At 36.2% G+C, this 23317-nt stretch overlaps 1 protein-coding gene across 22 annotated transcripts in view; it reads left to right on the forward strand.

Annotated features, from left to right (window-relative positions):
• Positions 1–23317, forward strand: part of PPP1R9A (protein phosphatase 1 regulatory subunit 9A) — a 323281-nt gene that overhangs the window by 256885 nt on the left and 43079 nt on the right. For all 22 annotated transcript variants that reach the window (XM_045052398.1, XM_045052388.1, XM_045052389.1 and 19 more), the window contains 4 exons: positions 10418–10471; positions 13066–13295; positions 14800–14896; positions 15000–15171. In XM_045052398.1, coding sequence (XP_044908333.1) covers positions 10418–10471; positions 13066–13295; positions 14800–14896; positions 15000–15171 — 553 coding nt within the window. The remainder of the gene's footprint in view (positions 1–10417; positions 10472–13065; positions 13296–14799; positions 14897–14999; positions 15172–23317) is intronic.

Here is a 23317-nt window from a genome sequence, read left to right on the forward strand (position 1 = left end):
ATTTATATGCTTTTCATTTATGTAAATATTATTAATAGTAGAAATATACATTTCTTCTCTGTAGCATGGCTTAGATTTGTCTGCTTGATCTACAAATTCTGAAAAGCACATGTTAAAATCACAAACTATAGTTATTTTTCCTTCCTATAATTCTATCAGTTGTGGTTTCACATATTTTAAATCTTTGATATTAGCTACATATATGATCAGGATCGTTACAACTTTGTGATTTATTGTAACATCTGTTTTGTCCCTTATGATGCATTTTACCCCAAATTTTATTTGTCTGATAGTAAAAATTCAACACTGCCTTTCTCTTGCATCATATTTGCTTCACAGCATCTATTTTTTCTATCTTTGTTTTAGCCATTTCATACCCTTTTGTTAAAATGTGTTTCCTTTAGCCAACCTATTCTTAAATCTTACTCTTAATATTACTGTGGGAGTCTTTGTCAGTTAATTCATGAGTTTAACCCATTTACATTTACTGTAATCACTTTAATATTAGAACTTAGAGCCGCCACCTTATTTTATGTTTTTCAATTTTCATACTTTCTTCTTGTTTCTTTTTTATCTTTACCTACTTGCTATTACACATACATCAAATTTTTATCTGTTACTTAAAAGTTCTACATTTTCATTCTGTTCTAGAGATTACACATGAGTAGTTTTGACTCAGTCATAGGTTATTTTCCTCTAGTAACATAGAATGCAGATCAGTAGCTGTGCCTCCCATTTAACAAAATAATAGCCATAGCGTACTCTCCTCTGCCTTTCCTTCTCTCTTCAATTTTTTTTGTATTTCAGGAGTTTTAGTTACCTATGTTTATAGGCATGCCTTTTACAAAGTAATTAGTTCCACCTCACTTACACTTCTTCCTAACTGTAATGGGATTTCAGTGTTATCCTGATGTTAATTCACCATTATCCTGGTGCTACTACTTTACCACATGGCACCAAAGGTTAAGTTAGTGGCCAGGGTGTCTAAACTTCAGAAGAATGGAATAAAGTGTCCCTGCTTTATTTGCAGATGCAGGTTTACCCAGGTCATATGTATAAGATTAAAGATTAATTAGATTGCTGTCTCCCATTCCTGGTTATAGACACTTTCTTGCTTCATACCCATTTTTTCCAAACACATCTGGAAACACCTGTTTTCTGTTTCTTAAGTGTTTCTTACAAGTTTTTTTGTTAATTGATGAATGAGACCCTGACACCTATCAAGTCTCCTTTTTTTTTTTTTTTTTTTTTTTTTTGGCATCTTCAAAGTTGCATCCAGGAAAGGCAGCAAATAGCTTTTGTTAGTGTGTGATGTTGCACTACCCTGGCCATTTTGCCCCTACCTAATTCAGTCATTTTACCTTTATTTTTTTATTAATTCCATCATTCTGTTATCCTTCGGAATGTCTGATTTCTCTTATTCTAACTTCTGACAATAAATTTTGAATTTACTTTAATACTTAATTGTTCAAACATGAAAGCACTTAAAACTATGGATCCTTCTTTGTTTAGCTAAGTCTTTGGCAACATCTTTCAGCTTCAGTGTGCATTCTTCTTGTTGCCATCATTTTGCAAATAGTCTATATTTTTTATTTTTATTGTTTTTATTTTCTCTTTTTAAATAATTGAGGAAACAGGTTTTAATTTGTAACTTTTTATTATTAATCCAATGTTTCATTACATTGTTAGATAATATTGTCTACAAGTTTTGATTTTTGTTAAAAAGTGGTGCTTTTGTTATAGATTGATATGCATATTTGTGATAAAAGTAATATTGTGTTTTCTACCCTCTGTATCCTTGTCATTTTTCCTATTTAACCTAGTAAATTGAGACCCATATAGTAAAACTACACCTCATTATGTTCTGTGCCTAATAGCTTTGATTATCTATGTTAATGTTATGTTGAAAGCACATAAAATATGACTCAAAGGTTTTTTTGTGTTTAAGTATTCTTTGTTTGATGTTACTAATCTACTTTTGTTTGTAGTTGCTGGATAAACATACTTTTATGTACATGTGTACTTTTGTCATGTAAATTTAATTGAAGTACTTTGTTTTATTGTAAATTTTGAAAATGTTATCTTGGAGTCTGCTCTTTTAATAAGAAACTTTAGCAATTTAAATTATTTGTTATAATTATCAAAGTTTAATTTATCTCATCTCATTTATGCTTTATGTTTCCTTTATGTTTATTGATTTTTAGGAAGGATTATCTTCAAGTTTTAAAAAAATCTCTATTTGTATGATTTTCAAAATTAAGAAGAAAACTACCCTTTGAGTGTTCTAAAACAATACAATTTTAATATTTTTGATACAGTATTGGTTTCTAAGACAAGATTGTTATTGAAATATAATTGTCACATTTTAAAAACTTACATATTTTCAATTAGCTTTATAATGATACATACAACAAATAGTTACACTCTTAGCTTACTTGGTTTCAACTCATAGTCTCTTTACATCAGAATTTCTCATTTCTCAGAGTATATCCTTAAGTAATTTATTAAGTATTTATGCAGGTATAGCTTTCATGAGCTTCCCATACTGAGAATGGAAAAAATCTAATTGTTATGACATAGAAATGATAATTAGTTAGGCTTAATATTTTGCTTCACAACATTTTTTTCCTGACAGTGTTGTAGTGCAGGCTTCATTATTTTGAGTTAGCATTGCATATTGTAAAGGGAAAGTGTAACACCAATCTGGCATTTGGATGCTTGTATTATTTTAGCCTTGTACTTTATTTTTTTATTTATTTTTTTTTAATTTTTTTTTCAACGTTTATTTATTTTGGGGACAGAGAGAGACAGAGCATGAACAGGGGAGGGGCAGAGAGAGAGGGAGACACAGAATCGGAAACAGGCTCCAGGGTCTGAGCCATCAGCCCAGAGCCCGACGCGGGGCTCGAACTCACGGACTGCGAGATCGTGACCTGGCTGAAGTCGGATGCTTAACCGACTGCGCCACCCAGGCGCCCCTGCCTTGTACTTTAAATTTTTATCATAATTTCTTAGAAATAGGCCTTCTTTCATTGATTTTTTTTTTCCTCTTAATCTGCTTTCCTTGTTTTATGTTTGTGTTTTGGTTTGGTTTTAGTTGATTAATATTTTCTTTAGTTCTGTTATTTTTTCTCTGTTGCTGTTTCTTTTCTAGAAACATTTTGTGTTCTATATTAATTATCTTGTTCATATTTTCTTTTCTTTTTTTTTCTGTCTGAGGTTGTTCTCAAATGTGTTCTCTCATATCAATGATTCAGTTTTCTGTAGCATTAAATATGCTTTTTACTTCAAATTCCTTTATGCATTTTAGCATTTCTAACATGACTTAATTCTCTTACTACATTTTTGGTTTCCTTATTCTCCATCCATTCCTCATGGTTTTTCACTTTCTCTCCAACCCAGTATTCTAGAGAGTTACCTTAAAATATTTTTACTTACGGGATACATCATTCTTCCAGTTTACTTACTTATTTGAGTTTTCAAGTTGATATTCTCTCTACCTGCACTTGAAATATTTAGTAGTAGTATCAAGTTTGCCTTTTTCTCCTCTATTTATCTGGAAATGAGACAAAAGCCTTTCTGTATAGTCAGCAGCCATCTACTTCTTTAAATTAGGCATCCAGGGGCACTTGGGTGGCTCACTTGGTTAAGTGTCTGACTCTTGGTTTCAGCTCAGGTTATGATCTCACGGTTCCTGGGTTCAAGCCCCACATCAGTCCCCTTGCTGACAGTGCAGAGCCTGCTTGGGATTCTCTCCCTCTCCCTCTACCCCTCCCCCACTTGCTTGCGTATACTCACATGCTGTCTTTCTCAAAATAAATAAATAACTTAAAAAAAATTATGCATCTCATTTCTAGTCCCACATCAAGAGGACATATCTGTGTGCCTTGTGCCTAGTTTCTGGTCTGGTTGCTATTTTCTGGCGGTCTATCATCTAATGTAGTTCTCTGAGTTTAGGTGAGATATTTCTAAATCTTGCCACTCAGTTTTCTAAGTTAAAGGAAAAAAAGATTATTCCCTGCTCTCAAAATGCTTACTTGACCACCTCTATCTGTACTGCTCCACTTTGGAGCATGCATATGCAGCGTGCCACTCTTCAGCCACCTTCCTGCATTCTCTTCCTATTCTAGTAGTTGCTTTCTGAATGGATGTGGAATACTGAGAGAGTTGGCAAACCTTGTCTGAGGATGATTCCTGGGAAAGGCAGTAGAGGTTGCCCAACTTTCTCATTGGATGGACTCCGGATCTCCAGCAGTCATTGAGGATGGACAAACCATCTTCCTTCCTCTGGATGGAAGCTTGGATAAGTTTTTCTAAATTCAGCTTTGTGACTCTTTCATATTCTAGTACCAGATGTTTTTAGGTTTAGTGTCCACTTGAAGCTGTGAGTTTTTCTTTTGTTTAATGTATTTCACTGGAAATTTAGTGGGAAGAAGGAAGGCGCTGAATCAGAAACTGCTGGTCAGGAGACATTTAAACTCCTTGTCCAGTGTTTTCCTTCACATTCCTCCTCAGAAGTCATGGGAGTCTTGAGGGAAAAATTGGAGTCTAAATATTGTACTATTTCACTTTATTTAAGGCACAGAGAATGTATGAAAAATAATCTAGAGAAAGTTGTAAATGCATTAGATAATAATATAAAGTTATCTTTATGGAACTTTCCATTATCATGTAGAGAAACTATAAAATACTTTATATAAAATAGTTTACTTAGTAGCCAACAGATATTTATTTAAAAAGAAACTGTAATTACATGCTTTCACCTACATCCATTTTCACCTACATCATTAATAACTAGTTTATGAATACCTACTCGGAGAGTGAGCTTGTTGGAGTAGCTCACCCTATGCTACATATGCTGCAATTAGTGTTGTCGTTCAGATTGGATTATTATACTATTCAATCACCCAACTTCAGCTAATTTTGCATCAGCTTTTCCCTGAGAAAACACTTGTTAAAGTAAAGATAGGTACCATATGTAAAGCTTAGAGCAGAAATTATAAAAGAATATGGCATAGTTTCATTCTAATAGCACTCAAGTATAGGCGAAAACAGCTCTCATTCCTTCCTTTGTGGAGCCTAGCCTGGCATAGATAAGAGAGACTTCAATCAAATAATTACAAAGATAATTCTAAAAATTTTGATTCTGGTGCTGAAACCACACTTATAAAGTACTGTGCAAATATCACTTATTGTCTCACCCTTGTAAAATAAGAGCAGAGAATATTGCTGTCATCTGATTATAAAATCTCTAGCACTAGAGATGCCTTAAAATCTTTGCTGCAAATATAGTATTTTCCACTTTTTAAAGAAAAATGTTTTCTGTTCTTACACAGGATAGGTAAAGAAAGCACAGAAGTTTAGTCTTACCATTTCTATTTCTGTATGAGGATGTTTCTATTTCTAGCACAATTATATTCAAATTATATTGATTCAGTGATATGGTTCATGCTCTGGATTCATCTTTTTGAAAGAAAGAAACAAAATATACACAGCAGGTACCCCTGCAGAATGTTATATAAGAGCTACTGTTCTCTGTAGGACGCATATGTTTATTTGTGACTTCCACGGTATTCATGTTAAAAGATGACAGAAGAGATGAGATTGGTCTTGTAAGCTAAGACACTGATCTGCAGTCCTTCACCTTTTCTTTTTACTGATATCCTCGCTTCCCAAGTGTTTTCTCCAAACCTAGATTCTCCGAAGCCCCAGAATTCCAACAGGTGTTTCAGGCTGGGTTTCTGTTAACCAGCCGTGTTGACTTCCTGTCCCTCCAGTCAGTCAGCCTGACCAGTCTCAGGCAGTGATGGACAAACCCCTGGACCTGTCTTTTGGAAAGGTTATTAAGCGCGTGGAGAGAGACCTGCTCAAGAATAAGGAAACACCGCTGTCCACCAACTGTGCTTCTTTTGTCAAGTCACTTCATCTCTTTGAAAAGCGGTTTTCTCTTCCTCTGTCCATGAAACGGAGGTATCTCGGTCTCATCCTGCCCATGTGCCAAAGTGGGGATAAGACAAACAGGCCAAAGCCTAAGGTCATGTGACCTGGCTATGGGAATAAAAGATTGATCAGGCCATCCCGGAGCAGGATCCCTGTGATGTTTCTCTCAGAGTGACCTGGGAACTGCTCTCAGGAGGTCGTGTTTATTAGTCTCCCTACAGTGTTTTGAGAGTAGATTCTGTGTCATGTTCTTGTGTCCTCAGAGACTAGCCCAGCACATCGTCTCATTAAGTAAATGCTAGTTGAATAATGAGAGAGCTGTTTCTTCCTAAGTTCCATGAATAATCACAGCAGCTGATTAAGCACCATTTTTGTATTTCCTGTCAGAACACTCAGAGACTACCAGCAGTGATCCATGGTTTCCAGCTGGAGTAGTACTTTCTCAACTGGGAGGTCACAGTGATGACACAAGCCTCAGAGTTTCTGTGAAGATTAAATGAAAAGTGTATCCCAAAGCTGATTAGGTACCTGATGAAAGGGGAAAGACAAGTAGGGAGAGTCAGACCTGAGATATTTTCCACCCCAGCACCTGCTTCTACTGGGAACTTGAAGAAGCCACTTAACTTCTTTGAGCCTCCGAGCCTCTGACCCCATCTGAACAATGAGGTGGACAGTGCCTGTCCTCCTTCCCTTTTGTTATTTACAACAATAAAACAGATAAGGGGTCCCACAAATGTAAGAAATTCAGTGGAAAGAACCGTGGACTAAAATGTACAAAGCCTGGCCTTGACACTGACTAGCTCTGCAGCTTGTGCTACTGACCACAGTTTCTTCCTGTATAAAAATGAAAGTTCAATTAGTTTGTTCTTCATGCTTTTCCTGTTAATAGAGATGGACTTGCAGAAATTCTCTTAATACACATACAGGCTTAAAATAATCACCTTTATAATTTTAGGCCTTGTGAATACTAAGAAAACATTGCACTAAAACTTTTGTCCATCTGCTGAATGATGTCTGAATTTACAGACTTCGTTCCGCTTTCCTGTATCGAAAGAATTCGACTGTACTCAGTAACAGTGCAAGCTTTAGTCAGTGTTCTCACTTTATTGGTAATGAGTTGTACTCTCTTCTGTCAATCTGTTTTGGTGAGATGGGAGGGTGGGGTAGCCAGAGATCAACCTGGCTGTTCACAGTTTTACCTGGGTTTGTCCTGCACACCAGTGGATTAAGCTAGCATATGCATTCATAGGAATAAAAATACTCACTTGAGACAAGAATTACTAGACTCTGCAACCATGACAACCATCTCCAGGCTCTTTCATTTCGTAAATGTCACACCTGTAGTATTTGCAAGGGCCTTGGACTTCTTCCCATCTAGCCTTGGGAAAATGAAAAATGTTCATTTTTCATATGGGAAGCGAGGCCCCAGGGAAGCAGTTTACTAGCGGTCACAACAATCTGAACAAAGAAAATCCAGAGTCCCAAAGTTGCATGCCATATACTTGGTTACCCTACGCGGAAGGGAGTTTAACCACTGAGAAAATAAAATCTGGCACTTCCCCATGGTTGCGGTGTTTGTCGTAAAATCTGCCCCTTTGATTTCTTGCTACTCTTCAAACAGAACCAGAGGTATTTGTTTTATTTCAGGTGTGACATTTTGTAGCTTTTAGCACTTTTAACGAAGAACTGGTGTTGGGGTAATTAAAAAAAAAACTAGGTTCTTAAAATCACGCTTGTCTTAGTCTCGGATCACTGTGGAGGTCTTATTCTCTTGTAACCACTGTGCTAAAAGCTTTGCATGGGTTATCTCATTTAATCTTCCAATAAGAAGGTTATGACCTATGAGGAACTGCATTTTCCAGCTGAGGAAAATGAAGGTGAGAGAGGTTCGGTGATTTTCCAGCATCAGGTAGCTAGTTCATGGTAGGCCTGAGACGAATCCCAGCAGTCTAACTTAACTACTCTTCACGCTTGGCCACGGTAGAAAGATCAAGGAGTTGTTCTTGTCACTAACAATTGCAGATCCTTCAAAATCACCTAGACACATGGATTTCCTGGATGCCCATGTGTGCACACTGAAGTATAAGATCTCCGTGGAAAAGAATTCTGATAGCGTGAGGCATGTCTAATATCTAAGTATTTTGCTACTTCTGGTTTTTAGTTAATATTGGTGAGGGAGATTAGCACTAATATTTATTAGAAGGGGAAAGAGTTATCCTCGTAGCATAGAAGCTCTTCAATAAATGGATACTGAATTAATCCTATTTTCTAAGGAAAATGACACTGGATCAGGAACCAGAGATCTAAGTTCTTAGTTGTGGTTTTAACAGCAGTTCACGGCAACAATGTCAGTTTGTAGCTACACCCCTTAGCTTTCCACATCTTAAAGGGAGTCCAGAAATATAAGCATCGGTGATTCTGCAGTGGCATTGTTCCCTGTAGGGCTCATAGCTGGAGTATCCACTGGAGTATCTGAGCGTTTGAGCTGGGCTGCCTGACACTGTCAGGTCCTGAGAGATTCATCCAGGCTAGGACTTTGGGTAAGCTCAGACCTCATGAGCAAGGTGGAAGGGAGTTGCCATGATTTTGGAGCAGCACTTGCTAGGCACGTTGTTGCTCTGAGCAACTCCTAAAGGTTGGTAGGTTGAGCATTGTGCCACTAGGTCTGTGGAGAGAAACTGAGAGAGCTAGGACTGCCTGTTTGGGGCCTCCTAAAAGAATGACTGCAGCACAGAGAATCCTTCCTCTTTAGAGACTGTTGGTGCACAGAAGCCCCTACGAACCAATAAGGATGAGAGGAGCAAGAGCCACATGGACAAGACTGCAGGAGTCTTCAGATCCGGAGATCAGATCTCCCCCAAGATGGAGAGCAGTGACAGAGCTATAGCAGTGTAGACCTTAGGGACTTCAATATAACAGGAGACCCGAGGAAGGAGCATCCCTCTCCATCCTTCCCATATGCCCTACTAGCTGGGTGAAAACTAGGAAAATGCAAGTTACACACCAAAGAGAGCTGAGGTTTATGAGGTGTCGTGACCTCGAAGGTGCACGTTTCTATCCCTCCATCAACTGACTCGCTTTTTCTGGTAACAAAACCTTAGATGTATTTGATATGATTATGTATTTGATATTTGATATTAGACATTTACAGTCCTTCTGGTACAATTCTAAATCCAAAATGCTCTGAAAACTGTTTAAAATAATTTTGTGGGTTGGGGCACCTGGGTGGCTCAGTCGGTTAAGCGTCGGACTTCGGCTCAGGTCATGATCTCACAGTTCGTGGGTTCGAGCCCTGCGTCGGGCTCTGTGCTGACAGCTCAGAGCCCGAAGCCTGTTTCAGATTCTGTGTCTCCCTCTCTCTCTGTCCTTCCCCTGTTCACGCTCTGTCTCTGTCTCAAGAATAAATAAACATTAAAAAAAATTTTTTTAAATAATTTTGTGGCAAGTTTAACTCATTTGTAGTAAACCTGACTGAAACAGACAGGATGCTATTGTATACCACACTTAATGAGAAATACCTATGTTTGGTGGCAAAAATATTCGTGTATTTGATCCCAGACTGCCTCCACAGACCAAGTTGTGAACAATATGCAATTTATGGAAAATGCAGCTTACTGCCTTTCTGAAAGTGGGAGAATTCTGAATTCCAAAATCATCTGGCCTCGAGGATTTCAGAAAAAAAGACTTTCAACCCATGAATTTTTTTTTTCGTAAATTTTGGTGCATTTCTTTATTCCTTAAAGAAATAAATATTTCGTTTGTTCTTCTCACCCTTACAGAGAAAACGAAGTGGGGGGAGGGGAGAAGCAAAACAAATGTAAATGGTGGTTCTCATGCTGATGTAGCCAAAGCTTTTGGGGGTGTGGGTTCCTCAGTACGAGTCGGTTTTCGGAGGAGTGAAATCTGGATCTCTACCTTTCCAGCAATCAAAAAAAAAAAAAAAAAAAAAATCACCGATGTCGCTGTGGAACCGCGCGGCACCGTCGTCTACCGCCTCACAGCTGCCAGCCAGAGCGGTGTGGGAGCTGCTCGGCCTTCTGTGCGTGTGGCTCGCGGGACCATAGCGCCATCTTTCTTCCAGATTTGGAATCGGATCTTCACCCGGCCTCGGGCCGACTTGCCTGCTTGAACTGTGACATCCACAAGACTCTCCGCACCAAGACAATTCCTTGACACTCAGATCGGAAAGGAAGAGCTGCAAAGGGGGCTAGAAAATGTGTTTTCTTTTCTTTGGTCCCCGAGCAGTTAAATTCGTAACCTAATCTGTTAGGGAATGTGGGCCATAAACCCTGTGTTTCGTTAGTTTGCACCTAGTGAGTCATTTTACACACCAGACATTTTAATTTACAACCTGCTGCATTGCAGCGCTTTTCTAGGCCTTCTGCTGTGTGATAAGGTATTCTTCTGGCCGCTGAGGCTTAAAAAATATAGATACACTCTCTTAGTTCAGATTTTTTTCTTTCTTTTCAATTTTCAGTTGCAAATCAAACATGCAGTTACAGAAGCAGAGATTCAAAAATTGAAGACCAAGGTAAGCACCATTAAATGGTGTTTGAATTGTGCTTTTGAAACTTTGGATGCTATGACTACATTCAACCCTGGGACTAAAGGATTTGTTCCTGTGCATTTGAAAGAGTACAGATGTGAGAGGTTCATTTCCACTGTTAGATAGGTAGACAAACCTGCCAGCGAGAACACCTACCCCGAGGGGGCAAGTGCCACCATACTCCCTCCGTGAAAAGAGCACAGTATTTTAAAAATACATATTTACATATTTGCACGTATGTGGCCGGTTCCCTCTGAGATTTCCTCAAAGATTAAATATTGTTAAAGGTTCTAGCATCCGAATTACATTTGACCGCTAATTATACTGTTATCATCCAAGCTCTTAGGTTGTATCTCTCTTTATTTATCTTCTTTTAAGTAGGTTTAATCATTTATTTATTTTTAGCTTATTCATCAGAGACAATGTATTTTAATGTAACACATTCTTTTTCATGGAAAAAAATTCCAGTTCTATTAATTAACTATTATGGAATTTAATACAATATGTGAATAATTGACTTGAGGTGCCAGATGCTCCTGGAAATTTTTAGACAAGTTTAGTTTGTATTATTTAAATTTGTGGGAAAAAAACAGTTCTTGATAAAGGGAGTATGTATTCTTAGTTTACATATGAAATAATACAAGATTCAAAAGGGCATGTTTAGTTGGTGAATTATAAGGTACTTGTAAATTACTAGAATTGTGTCTAATTTTATCGAATATGTCATTTCAAAGATTTAAAAATGTTTTTGAATTACTTTTAAAATAATATTCTTTATTGTTTTTATGGTCCTTTAAAAATTAAGACATGATTTCTCCCTCACCACTAATGATCTGTTTTCCTGTTCACGCTGAACACTTATTTTGTTTTTTCCATGTGTTTTAAATGGAGATGAATTAGCAGGGCTATTTTGGTTAAATGGTATTCTCAGCTAATAACTCTGTAGCTCCTTAGTCAAAACATGTCTATACATCATTCATGGTGTCAGCCAAGCTCTGTGAATAATCATTTTTAAATTAGTAGTGGTTGATAAATAAACAACTTGAATACAAAACATTGCTTAATAAAAGATGCAGTAAAAGCCTAGTCCTATTTTAAATTGCTATTGTTTCTTAGCACAGAATGGAAGAATAGACTTTTTAAAAATTGTCGGTTATAATGAGGGGGAAAGATTTCCCCTGTGCATTGTAAGTGCTTTAACAAAGCTTATATGTTAGACCAAAAACATTTAATTTAGAAAATCCTATAAATAAGAAGTTTGTATTTTGTTCTTTATTATATTGGCATGTAATATTTATAATAGCTTATTTTACTATGACTCTTTATATCCATGTTGAAAATTGAATTCCTAATTTTGAAATATTTTTTTTTTATTTTTGACTTTGTAATCTGTTTTGTCAATGCATTTAGTTTAAAATATACATATATATACATATATATGTATTTGCTGAATGTGGTATGGTTTGGGGATGTCTTAGATTTTGAAAATTGTTAGTTGATAATAACTCCGCATCCTTTTGAATTTGAAAAGAAGCATGTGAAATAGGTGAAACACTAGTTTAAAGGTCAGTTATTGTGAATAAATGACCTTTGACCCCTCACCTAACAGATCAGACTTGAATTTCTGTAGAAATAAGGGGGTTGGACTAGTTTACTATCTTATTCCTAAGAGTCCCTGGAAGCAGAAACACAGAAAGCTTCCTTTCTGTTTCATAGGAGGGATTTAAAATAATTCAGCAATAATTTATATTTTTACTTTCAGTATCTTTTATACTTTCATGCAAATTGTAGCTTATAAGGCTCTGGAAATTCAGAACACTGTCAGCAGAATAATGAGCTACAGACTATGTTCATGTCAATTGAAATAAAGGATGCCATCACATTATTAAAAGGGATAAAAACGAAGTGAAGATAACTAACATTTATCAGATTATGGCCAGGAGCGGTTCCAAGTATGGCGTTGTGTTACATCACAGTTCTGTCTTATAGGTAATATACTGGAGTCTTAGAGAACTTGAATTAGCTGCTTAAGGTTTAAAGGCCAACAATAATGGCAGAGCTGGGATTCAACTCTAGACTGAATGACTCCAGAGACACCCCCTCCCCTCATAACTATTAGGCCAAACTGTACTTCTGCCCTTCTCTCCTTCTCAGCATGCCTCTCCCCCTTTCGCTTTTTAGTTAATTTTTTTATATGTAATTATATGAAGAAAGAAACTCTAAAAGAAAGTACACTGAAGTTCATCGGATAGAATCAGTCAGACTCTAAAACATTATTTATTTACTGTTCATAGAATTTCAAACCACATGGTATGATGGAAAGATCATGGGAGTTGAAATCAAATCCAGGCTGTATTATTTATCAGATGTGTGACCTTGGGCAAGCGTTTCAGTTTTCAAGGCTACCATTTTATAATTTCTGAAATGCTGCAAATACGACTCGCTCTTCTCATCTCAAGGTTCTAGATGATTAAGTATATGTGACAGTAGAACTTAACTTAAAACATACTATAAAGACATGAAGGATTTTTGTTACAGAATACCCAGATTATCCTTATCTTGACATTTGCTTTCTCCAGCTGCAAGCAGCAGAAAATGAGAAAGTGAGGTGGGAACTAGAAAAAACCCAACTCCAACAGAACATAGAAGAAAATAAAGAGAGAATGTTGAAGCTGGAGAGTTACTGGATTGAGGCTCAGACGTTATGCCACACCGTGAACGAGCACCTCAAAGAGACTCAAAGCCAGTATCAGGCCTTGGAGAAGAAATACAACAAGGCAAAGAAATTGATCAAGGATTTTCAACAAAAGTAAGCAGCTTCTAATGACTAAAGAATAGATGTGTGCATCTAAAGAAGGTGTATATTCCATCATTTTGTAACATTTAGTAGAACAGAAAAAGTAATCTTGGTTACCCCTTTAAGAAGCATAGTTAGAAAGCATAGTTTTGGGAATCACTTCTATGGTGTTTTCATGTAAGATAATATTTTGTTTATTTTACAGTATTTTGGCAGTCGGTTATCTCTGGATTTCTTTTTGATAGTCATTCCTAGTAACTATGAAAACATTTAAATTTCTGTCCTTTTCGAAACAACTCTGTGACCAGGAAGCAAGAAGCCCAGTTGAAGTCACGCACACCCACCGTACATACAGAGAGAGCAGCAGTCGGGCCTTGATGAGGCTGCTTCTGTCTCTGTTAGAATCAGTAACTGCAGAATTTTCCCACTTCAGATGGTGTCAATACTGACTAGCAAGACCCCCTGCCCTGCCATTTTCTCTTTCTCAGCTGTCGAGAGAAAACACAAGGGCCTCAGTCCCCTGCAGAAGGAGAGTCCCGGCACTACACTCTGCTTTTGCGTTTCAACAGCTCTTTCCACACTCACGCTGCTTTGCTTCCCTCTGTTGGATTTTGGTGTCATTTCAGGGAAATTTTTACGGAATCTTTTCATCAGTTTACTTCTGGCCAGTTAGAACAACAAAAAGCAGTGCCGGTACCCTTCCCCACGCCAAGCCTTAGAAGCTAAGTGTATGCATAAGATTCATAATGTCTCTGTCATTTCCTATCACAGAAAGAATGTTTTTAATATTTAAAGGAGATTGCTATAAAATGTTTGTTAAAAAGGGAGAAATTACCCTTTGTGATCGTGCATTCAGTACATCGCTATTTTAACCCTTCTTGCCAAAAATATTATACCTAATTTTATTTCATGAAACAACCTTATAACAAGCATTGCCAAATTTTCAGGTTGTAGTCCAGGCTCTCAAAATGCAGATATTTTCTCCCTCTCCCCATATTATCCTCAGGTGTGTAGGCGACAGCTCCCCTCCTCCCCCTTGCAGTGTTTTTGACCCACCCAACCCTTCACCACTGTCATTCACAGAAGGAAAATTATAATTATCTTTTGTAAACTCTTACCATCCAGCTCTATCAGCTTACTAAGCATATGACTTTGTAAGTGTGGAATTATAACTACATGATGTGTAATTATCTCCACTAAACTTACCCAAGGTGGGTCATTAGTCCAGTAGCTTCTCTCTAGACCTGTCTGGGTGTTCTAGAGTCAGGAGTTACAAATGAAAATCACAGTAAGCAGATTCAAAGCATTTTTCCTTACTTTGAGATCCATTAAAATATTTTATTTGCTTTCATTACTAGATACCTTTTTTTTCTAACTATGATTGAGTTTTGTCTATTTAAATAGCTGTCCAGTTATTTATCCCACTGTACCATTTATTGCTTCAAATAAGAATGTTCGCATGTTTCCTCATTTATTGGGTATCTGATGCAATCAGATCTTTTGTTTTCTTCTTAAGAGAACTTGATTTCATCAAAAGACAGGAAGCAGAAAGAAAGAAAATAGAAGAGTTGGAAAAAGCTCATCTTGTGGAAGTTCAAGGTCTGCAAGTACGGGTGAGTTATGTGCTTGGGACTACTAAGGAATAGGATGGTTTTGCTTAGTACTTGGAGAGGAGGGCTGGCTTAGAGTTTCATGGATGGATTTTTTTTTCCTTAGATTAGAGATTTGGAAGCTGAGGTGTTCAGACTACTGAAGCAAAATGGGACTCAAGTTAACAATAACAACAACATCTTTGAGAGAAGAACATCTCTTGGTGAAGTCTCTAAAGGAGATACCATGGAGAACTTGGATGTCAAGCAGACATCTTGTCAAGATGGCCTAAGTCAAGGTTTGTTTAACGTACCACAAAAAAAATTGTTTTTAATGACTGTAAAATTTGGCTTTATATTCTTCTTTTTCCTTCCCAGAGATTTAAAAGTTGAAAAATCTTTTCTGCCATGGGAAAGAAAAAAAGGTTTATCAAAATAAGAACCTATTATTTCTTTCTTGTTTTATCAAAACTCAATGATTTCATGTAAGGAAATAACAAAATTGGAACTTAAGGCAAGCCAAGTGTTTTTAAGCCATCATAAAATTGATAGACTTAATAAACTACCTTAAAAAAATAAACTACCTTAAAATGATAGTTCGCCCCATTGGGTGAAGCTATACTACTTATGTATTAATAAGTAAAGCTTACGATTTTTAAGTTATTAGAATGAAGATCTTTTTCCTAACATCAGAAGGCTGATTACCTACTTCTGGTACTTGGAATTCATTGAGTTAAGAAGTTCTGTATCGTTTTATGCTTTTACCTTGGTGTCCTCATATACACTTCCCATTCTTTCCTGTCAAAGACCAAATAAGATCGAAACGCTGGAAACATTTTCTGTTGTAAATGTTTGTCTTGTTTTACATACCTACCATAAATCAGTCACTTACTTTCTTGCACAGACACACATCCATACGTAGGTTGTGTGTGTATGAATGTGAATGAATGTTTTAATATTTGTGGTATATTTATAAATTAGAAAATGTATAAGAATTTATCAAGATAAATACACAGGAGTATATAAAACCTTTGGTTTCATCTTTTAAAGTTTGTACCTAGTGGTCCTTGGAAAAAGCGAAAATAAAACAATGTTGTGAATTAGCATTGTCATCTTAGGACAGACAGTTTACAGTCGGTGATTTGCCATGCAGTAAAACTGTCACTAATGACCTATTTAATTCTTTGATGATCTTTCTCACATATTAAAATGTCTCCAACGAGACTTTCCTGATACACAAGTGCTCATTAACACAAGTTAATGAACTTTTAGAACTAAACTCGTAGCCATGAAAAATGAAAAGTGTTGGACATCTTCCTTCAGAGTGAGATCTAGAGATTTGAGACCAATTTACTGCATTTATATCTTTTTGCGAGGCTTTCCCTTGATAAAATATGACGTGCACACGACGCCTCTTGGGCAGCTCTAAGAGGAGTATTTGGCACCAGCATCACCGCTAACTGAAGACCTGTGTGTCTTCGGGAAGGTCACTCAGCGTCTCTGGGTTGGCTTTACTCTGTATAATATAAAAATAGTAAAGCATCTTTTTTCTTCACACCAATATGTGTTTTGAGGTTATATGACTTAGCCCCTGAGGTGAATGAAAGCAAATTTATTAGAGCTTTTATAGGATTCTGGTTTTTGTATCTGGAACTCTATAAAGATTGATTTCTAAAGACAAATGCCAGAAAAAAATTAGTTTCTTTTTGAGTATTTTAATTAAATTGTAGTTTGTAGCAAACATGTATTTCTACTGTGGCATGCACCAAGTATGATCAGTAACCAGTAGCTTTCCAATGTTCAATTCATTTCTGTTCATTTCTTTCAATTCAGAAATCTGTATCTTGTCAAACATATAATTAATGTTATTTATTAAATTATGTGACTACAGAAGATAAACAAACTATACTATTAACACGCTGCTTTGGATCAAAACCTTATATTTCTTCTGAACCCTTTTCCTATTCTACACCCTCCATTTTGCCACATAATTATCAGTTTCCCTAGCAACACTGTCGGTTCACAGTGAGATGCAGAGACTACTAATTCTTACTGAAACCAATCCATGCTTGTGCGGTTGAGGTAGAATCAGTCATCTTAGACATTAGCAGCATACATATCAAGCGGCGCTCTTCCAGTTTTGCTGCCGAGGACAGTCAGTGATAAATCTCCTTGAATTTCAATTGCTTGATCACATAAACTAAAATGGCTTGGTCAGTAGCTAGATAGGAATGCTCTGGAAAGCACTTTTCTAAATTGATCCTTTGCGTCTGTTGCTAGGGAACGCTGAAGACCTAGAGGTTTGGAAAAGGAAGTAAACTGCGGACCTGACACAGGCCATTTGACATTTCAAGATCCACGCTCCCCCCCTGCCCCCCCCCCCACACCTTTCTGCAACAAGATAGGTACAGCCGTTGCCGTCAGTTCTGTTAGTTTCTGCCCCTTAAATACAGGGCCTTTTCTCCCCACTTCCTGTGGACTGTCCAGTTCTGACTTGCTTTCTGAGCACTGGAGTGTTTTATTGATAGGGTGAGTGCTTTAGCATATTTTTAGGCCTTGAGGCAGCTCAGTGAAGTAAAAGGATTATCATTTAAAGTCAATGAAAAATTATGTTAGAATGAAATAGTGAAAGAAGGAGAAAAGAAGGAGAGAGTGAAGGAGGCAGAAAGGGAGGAGGAGGAGGAAAGGAAGGACACATAAGCAGCCATTTCTTCACAGGACTCCTGTTCTTCCAGGAATGGGCTTCCCAAATGAGGAGGGATTAATTATGTGACTCTCAACATTGAAGTACTGTAAGTTTTTAGAGTGATAAAATCGTTTTCAGGCCATGCAGAAGTTTACCACAGTTACAGTTCTATTTGAGCACCATTTGTGTGCTTCTCTCTATAAACCAAGCCTATCCAAGTATCTCATTAAAATTTTGATAGAATATATATACAAATCCATAACTTAATATCCTCTAATATATTTTTCTTATCATAATACATAAAAGAAATAGAACAGTTCTTTTCACCAGGAGCCATGACAAATCCTTATTAAGGATTATTACTTAATTATTAAGAGTTATTAATTAGCACTTATTTATTAAATAAACGCATTATTTTTCTTGTGTTCTGAGACGTGAAAAGTAATTATTTTGCCCTCCTGCCTTGTTTTATGTTAGTCATTTATTTTTCTTTTTTTTAAGTTTATTTATTTTGAGGTGGTGTGGGGGGAGGCAGAGAGGGGGAGAGAGAGAGAGAGAGAGAGAGAGAGAGAGAGAGAGAGAATCCCAAGCAGGCTCCTTGCCATCAGCACAGAGCCAGATGTGGGACTTGAACTCATGACCCATAAGATTATGACCTGAGCTAAAATCAAGAGTCAGATGCCTAACCAACTGAGCCACCCAGGCACCTCTTGTATTTGTCATTTCTTAGTGCCTCAGTAGTGCTGGTCTATGTAAGAGTTCTCTACCGTGTATCCAAGGGCCCTTAGTGACTAGAAATGTCTGTGACTATCCAGGTTTTTAAGTCAGGATTAGAATAAGAGCAGAGAACAGTCATGTTAGAGAGATCTTGGTAGAAAAGGGTTGTAGTCCTAGTTTGATTAGATTCCCTGAAGATCACTTTAACGACATGCGCTTCCTGCACTTCAGAAATTCCAGGATCCTTAAGATGAAACTGTTTTCATCTTCAAATATTTCAAAGGCTCTTTTGTGAAAGTTTATGCATATTCCATAGAGATAATGAAAAAAAGACTAAAACTAATTGATAAAAGTTACATATGAAGGCAGATTATGATTATCCTTCCTCGAGAGGTTAAAAGTAAGTTTGATACCTTTAGAAAAGTACTTTGAACCCTGAAAGCCTAGTGGCATACTGACTAGTAAAAAGAAAGATGGCTCTGGGGTAGAAAGAACAGTGTTTGTCCCTGCTAACTATACAACAAGGCATGTAACTTATAGGATAAAGGATGGAGAAGGTTAAGTATTTGGCATAGGACAAATACATACAAGATACATTTTAAGAGATGAGAAGGAGTTTGAAGAAAAGGGAAAAAATGAATAAAATTAGAATGATTTTTTTTTCTGATTCATAGACTTTATGTTAAAGAATGAGACCTGATGTTAAAGGTATGCTACAGGGTATTCTTGGACTAAAAGTAGGCTTTGAATACCTGAAGAAGAATTCATACTTGTTTCTGTAAGCACCATGACCCATTGATACTTTGGAGGCATAACAGGAACTGGGTCACTTATAGGTTTGTAAACGTAGTTCAAGAATCCCTGTGAATTTTGGGTATTACTACCAAATGCTTCTTCTTTCTCATACACACTTACTCAACCATTGGGCCACTAGAGAACACTGAATGTTATTTTCCCTAAAGTGTAAACATGGAAGATTATATAAAGCGTTTTATTCATAGTTCTTTAGTTACTTACCATTCCGTAGCTCTAATAAGAACTGTGCCAGAAGTCTTTTTCTTCACATGGAAGAAATGGACTGAAGGTGCAATATGGCAGATTGTAAGAAAGTCTAGACTTTCAGCATAAATTATATCTGGAATTAATTACTGAAACCTGGGTGTCTTTAAAAAAAATTTATCAGCTACTTTCCAGGTAATTTAAGTATATCCTGGATAAAGGAGTATAAGGATATGAAAATAATACCTTCTCACTTCCTTTCCTTTCCTTTACACTTTTTCCACAAAATGGTTTGACTGTTGCAATAAAGCTCTAGATTTCCTAAAAGTACATCCCTAAGATGGTAGTCTGCACCTGAATCATGGACCCAGGATGCTTGGTCTGAAACCTAGGCCTTGTGGACATGTCAGTGGAACTCTGAGCCTGCTTAGATATTCAAGCCAGTCAATTCTCTGATCATCAGGCCCCACCCACATATATTTGCTTATTGTGAAACAGCGGTTAGCTTATTGGTTTCCATGGAATCTGATTTCTCTGAATTCAATCACTTCTTTGAAATTTACTCTGATTTAAATAAAGTCTTTATCAGGAAGAGCCAGATAACCAGATGCCATTAAGAGTATCTACCTTTTTTACCCATGTGTTTTTATCCTTATACTTCATTCATTCATATATTGTCTAGAAGTAACTTGGGGAGACACCTTTATATGACAGGATTGGATAAATTGATAGTGGCAAGATAAGAAAGAACAATAAGGGTGAGGAAAGAGTGGAACCAGAAATACTGCAAGTATTTATACCATGCTCATAGTATTTCTGAGGCAAGGCCTTTTACCTGGCTCTCAGCTTTCTAGTTGTCAGAAGGAAAGGGGGAAACCTTTGTTCATCACATCATTCACAGTGTTCCTAAGATAAAAAAGCAAACCATCTGCTTAAGTGAAGTACAACTATTAGCACAAATAATGCATGATTTGGAGCAAAAGTGATATTAATACTAATAACATCCTTAATTGGTGATTGTTATTAGGACATTTTCACACAGTGGCCTTCAACGTTAGACTAATGGCATCACACAAATATATAATGCAGTGTTGTGTAAAACTAATTTAAATTATTGGGGAGAGGATGAATAAGACATGACATTACTTAGCTGTTAATCTAGTTTGGTGCTCAGGTGCTCTTTCATGTATATCAGACAAATTTAGTAACCATGTTTAAAACTTCTAGAATGTATTACTGAGAGAGAATGTTAAAAAAAATCTCACCCTATAATTGTTTTGGTTTCTTTTGGTTTTGTCAGTTTTGCTTTATACTTTTGAGATGGTGTTAGTAGGTACATACACTTTAGAATTGTCGTGTCTTCTTTGGCAGATTGACCTTTGATCTTCAGAGAATGTCTCTATTTTTGGTAATTCACTTTAATATCTACTTTGTCTTATATTTAAAGAGCTATATCAGCTGTCTTTTGGTTAGTGTTTGTATGGTATATCATTTTCTTCTACTGTGTACTTTCAGTGTCTTTTGTAAACAACATATACTTGGGTTTTTTTTTTTATTATAATTTCTCAATCTCTTTAAATTTTCCCAATTCTTTATTTTTAAGATGCATTTAGAAAGTTGTTATTTATTTACTTATATGTTGAGTTTAAATCTGAGCTCTTACTATTTGTTTGTAATCTAACAAAAACATCCTTGTTATTTTTATCTGCTTTCTTGCTTTCTTTTGGGTTAGTCAAGTGCGGATGTTTTTCTCCAATTTACTCTTTTCTTATATTAACTTTTCTTCTTTTTGTGGATACCTACAGATATAGTTTAGAATATTTGCAGAAGAACGTGTCCTGAATATTCATTAATATTTTTCCCATTCAACTGATTCTTTTTTTAATCCTCAGACTTTATTGGTATGATTAAAAACATTCTCTTAAATGATGACAGAATTTATGAACATGAAAGAATATTGGTGACTCTCCCTTATAACCAGTATTTTAAATTTGAATATTTGATATTTGCCAGCTGTATTGCTAGTCCTTCCTTATTTTATTAAAAACAATCCATTTATTGGTTCCATGTGAAGTCCTAACAATTATTTTTTTAGGGGAATGAGTCCCTACTGCAATTGGATATAAAAAAAATCTTTCATAACACCTGAAACTAATATAACACTGTATGTTAATTATACTAGAATTAAAAAAAAAAAGTCTTCTGTAGTTGGAGTGTGACCTGCATTACTGAGTAAAGAGTTAATAAAATTCTTCAAAAAGTTGGGGTTTGGGGTTTTTTTAATTCTTTTTATACACTACAGGTGTTGTAGTTCTTAAATGAGCTTTTAATAAATACTGAGTGGCAATAAGTTAGAGTTTATACACCTTGGCAAATGCCTAGGGTATGGTTTTCTATGTAACTAATGGATTACAGGTCTGTATATTTAACAAACAGTTAAGCTGCAGATGGGGTTAATATATTTTTATAAGACTTAAGCTGTGTAACACAGTTTTGTTCTGGAATAGAGTTCCTTTTCTACTCTAAGGTAGGCAGAGTAAATACCCACTAGCTGGCCAGGATTCTCATCATTAAACAAACAAACAAACAAACACCCTCCTTATTCACAGAGATAAATACTGAATCCAGAAATGTATTTTATATACATTCATATATATATATATATATATATATATATATATATATATATATAATGTATTTAGAGGAGAAACATACATAATCATCTTCTTAGATGAAGACATTTAATGAAGTTGAACATTTATTCACAATCAAAAGTTTATTAAACTAGAAATACAAAAGTTTATTAAACTAGAACTTTCTTAACTTGATATGTGAAGCTAACAAGTCTATCAAGCATCAGATTAAGTGGTGAAATGTTAAAATCAAGAATTTCCTTTAAAAAAATTAAGAATACTGTTAACATTTCACTGCTTAATGTACTATGATCTCTTGTATTCAGTGTTGTCCTAGTAAGTACCAGACAAGCAAAAGAAGTAAAAGATATAAGGAATAAAAAGAAAGAAGCATAATTATTATTCACTGATAATAAAATTGAATACATAAAAAATGTTCAAGAATGCAGATTTTTAGAATTAATAAGAGTTTAGCAGGATGGATGCCTCCAAGAATCATTATATATATCCGTTAATTCTAACAAACAGAAAATGTTATTTTTGTACAAGCCATTTAAAATAGCAACAAAAAGTATAAGGTAGCTGGTATAAATTTAGCAAAAGAAGCTCAAGACCCACGATAAGACATTCAAGAAGACCTATATAAATTGGAAGAGTTAGGAAACCTCAATATTGTAAACATGCCATAATGCCATATTAACCTATAGGTTTCATTCAGTTCTGTTGAGAATTTGAACAGGGCTTTGTTTTTGATGTTTGGAACTTGGCAAGTTTTTTGTTTTTGTTTTGTTTTTATTTTTTTTTTAACATTTATTCATTCTTGAGAGAGAGAGAAACAGAGTGTGAGCAGGGGAGGGGCAGAGAGAGAGGGAGACACAGAATCCTAAGCAGGCTCCAGGCTCTGAGCTGTCAGCAAGGAGCCTGATGCAGGACTCGAACTCATGAACCGCGAGATCATGATCTGAGCTGCTTAACTGACTGAGGCACCCAGGCGCCCTGGTGAATTGTTTCTAAAATGTGTATAGAGGAAGAGCCTGGCCCAGAATAATCAGGATATACTTGAGGAAGGATAGTGTGAGGGAGCTTGTCCTCTCAGATGCTGAGATTCATTATAAAGTAAAAGTGATTAAGGTAGTGGTGTAGTCTCAGTAATTGACAAATAGATCAGTACAGCAGAGTAGAGTCCAGAAACTGACCCATTCATGACAATTTGAGACTAATGTAGAACTGACACTGAAGAATAGTGGGGAAAGGATGGACTAATAAATGGTGCTGAGAATATCGACCATTTACATGGAAAAATAAAATAAAATTGGATCCAACCTCCTATCATTCATGAAATAGATTCCAAATGGATTAAAGTCTCAAATATGAAAGGCAGTATTTCAAACTTTTTGAAGAAAATGTAGG

Source organism: Felis catus, chromosome A2 (genome assembly GCF_018350175.1).
Source record: "Felis catus isolate Fca126 chromosome A2, F.catus_Fca126_mat1.0, whole genome shotgun sequence".
Classification (NCBI taxonomy): domain Eukaryota; kingdom Metazoa; phylum Chordata; class Mammalia; order Carnivora; family Felidae; genus Felis; species Felis catus.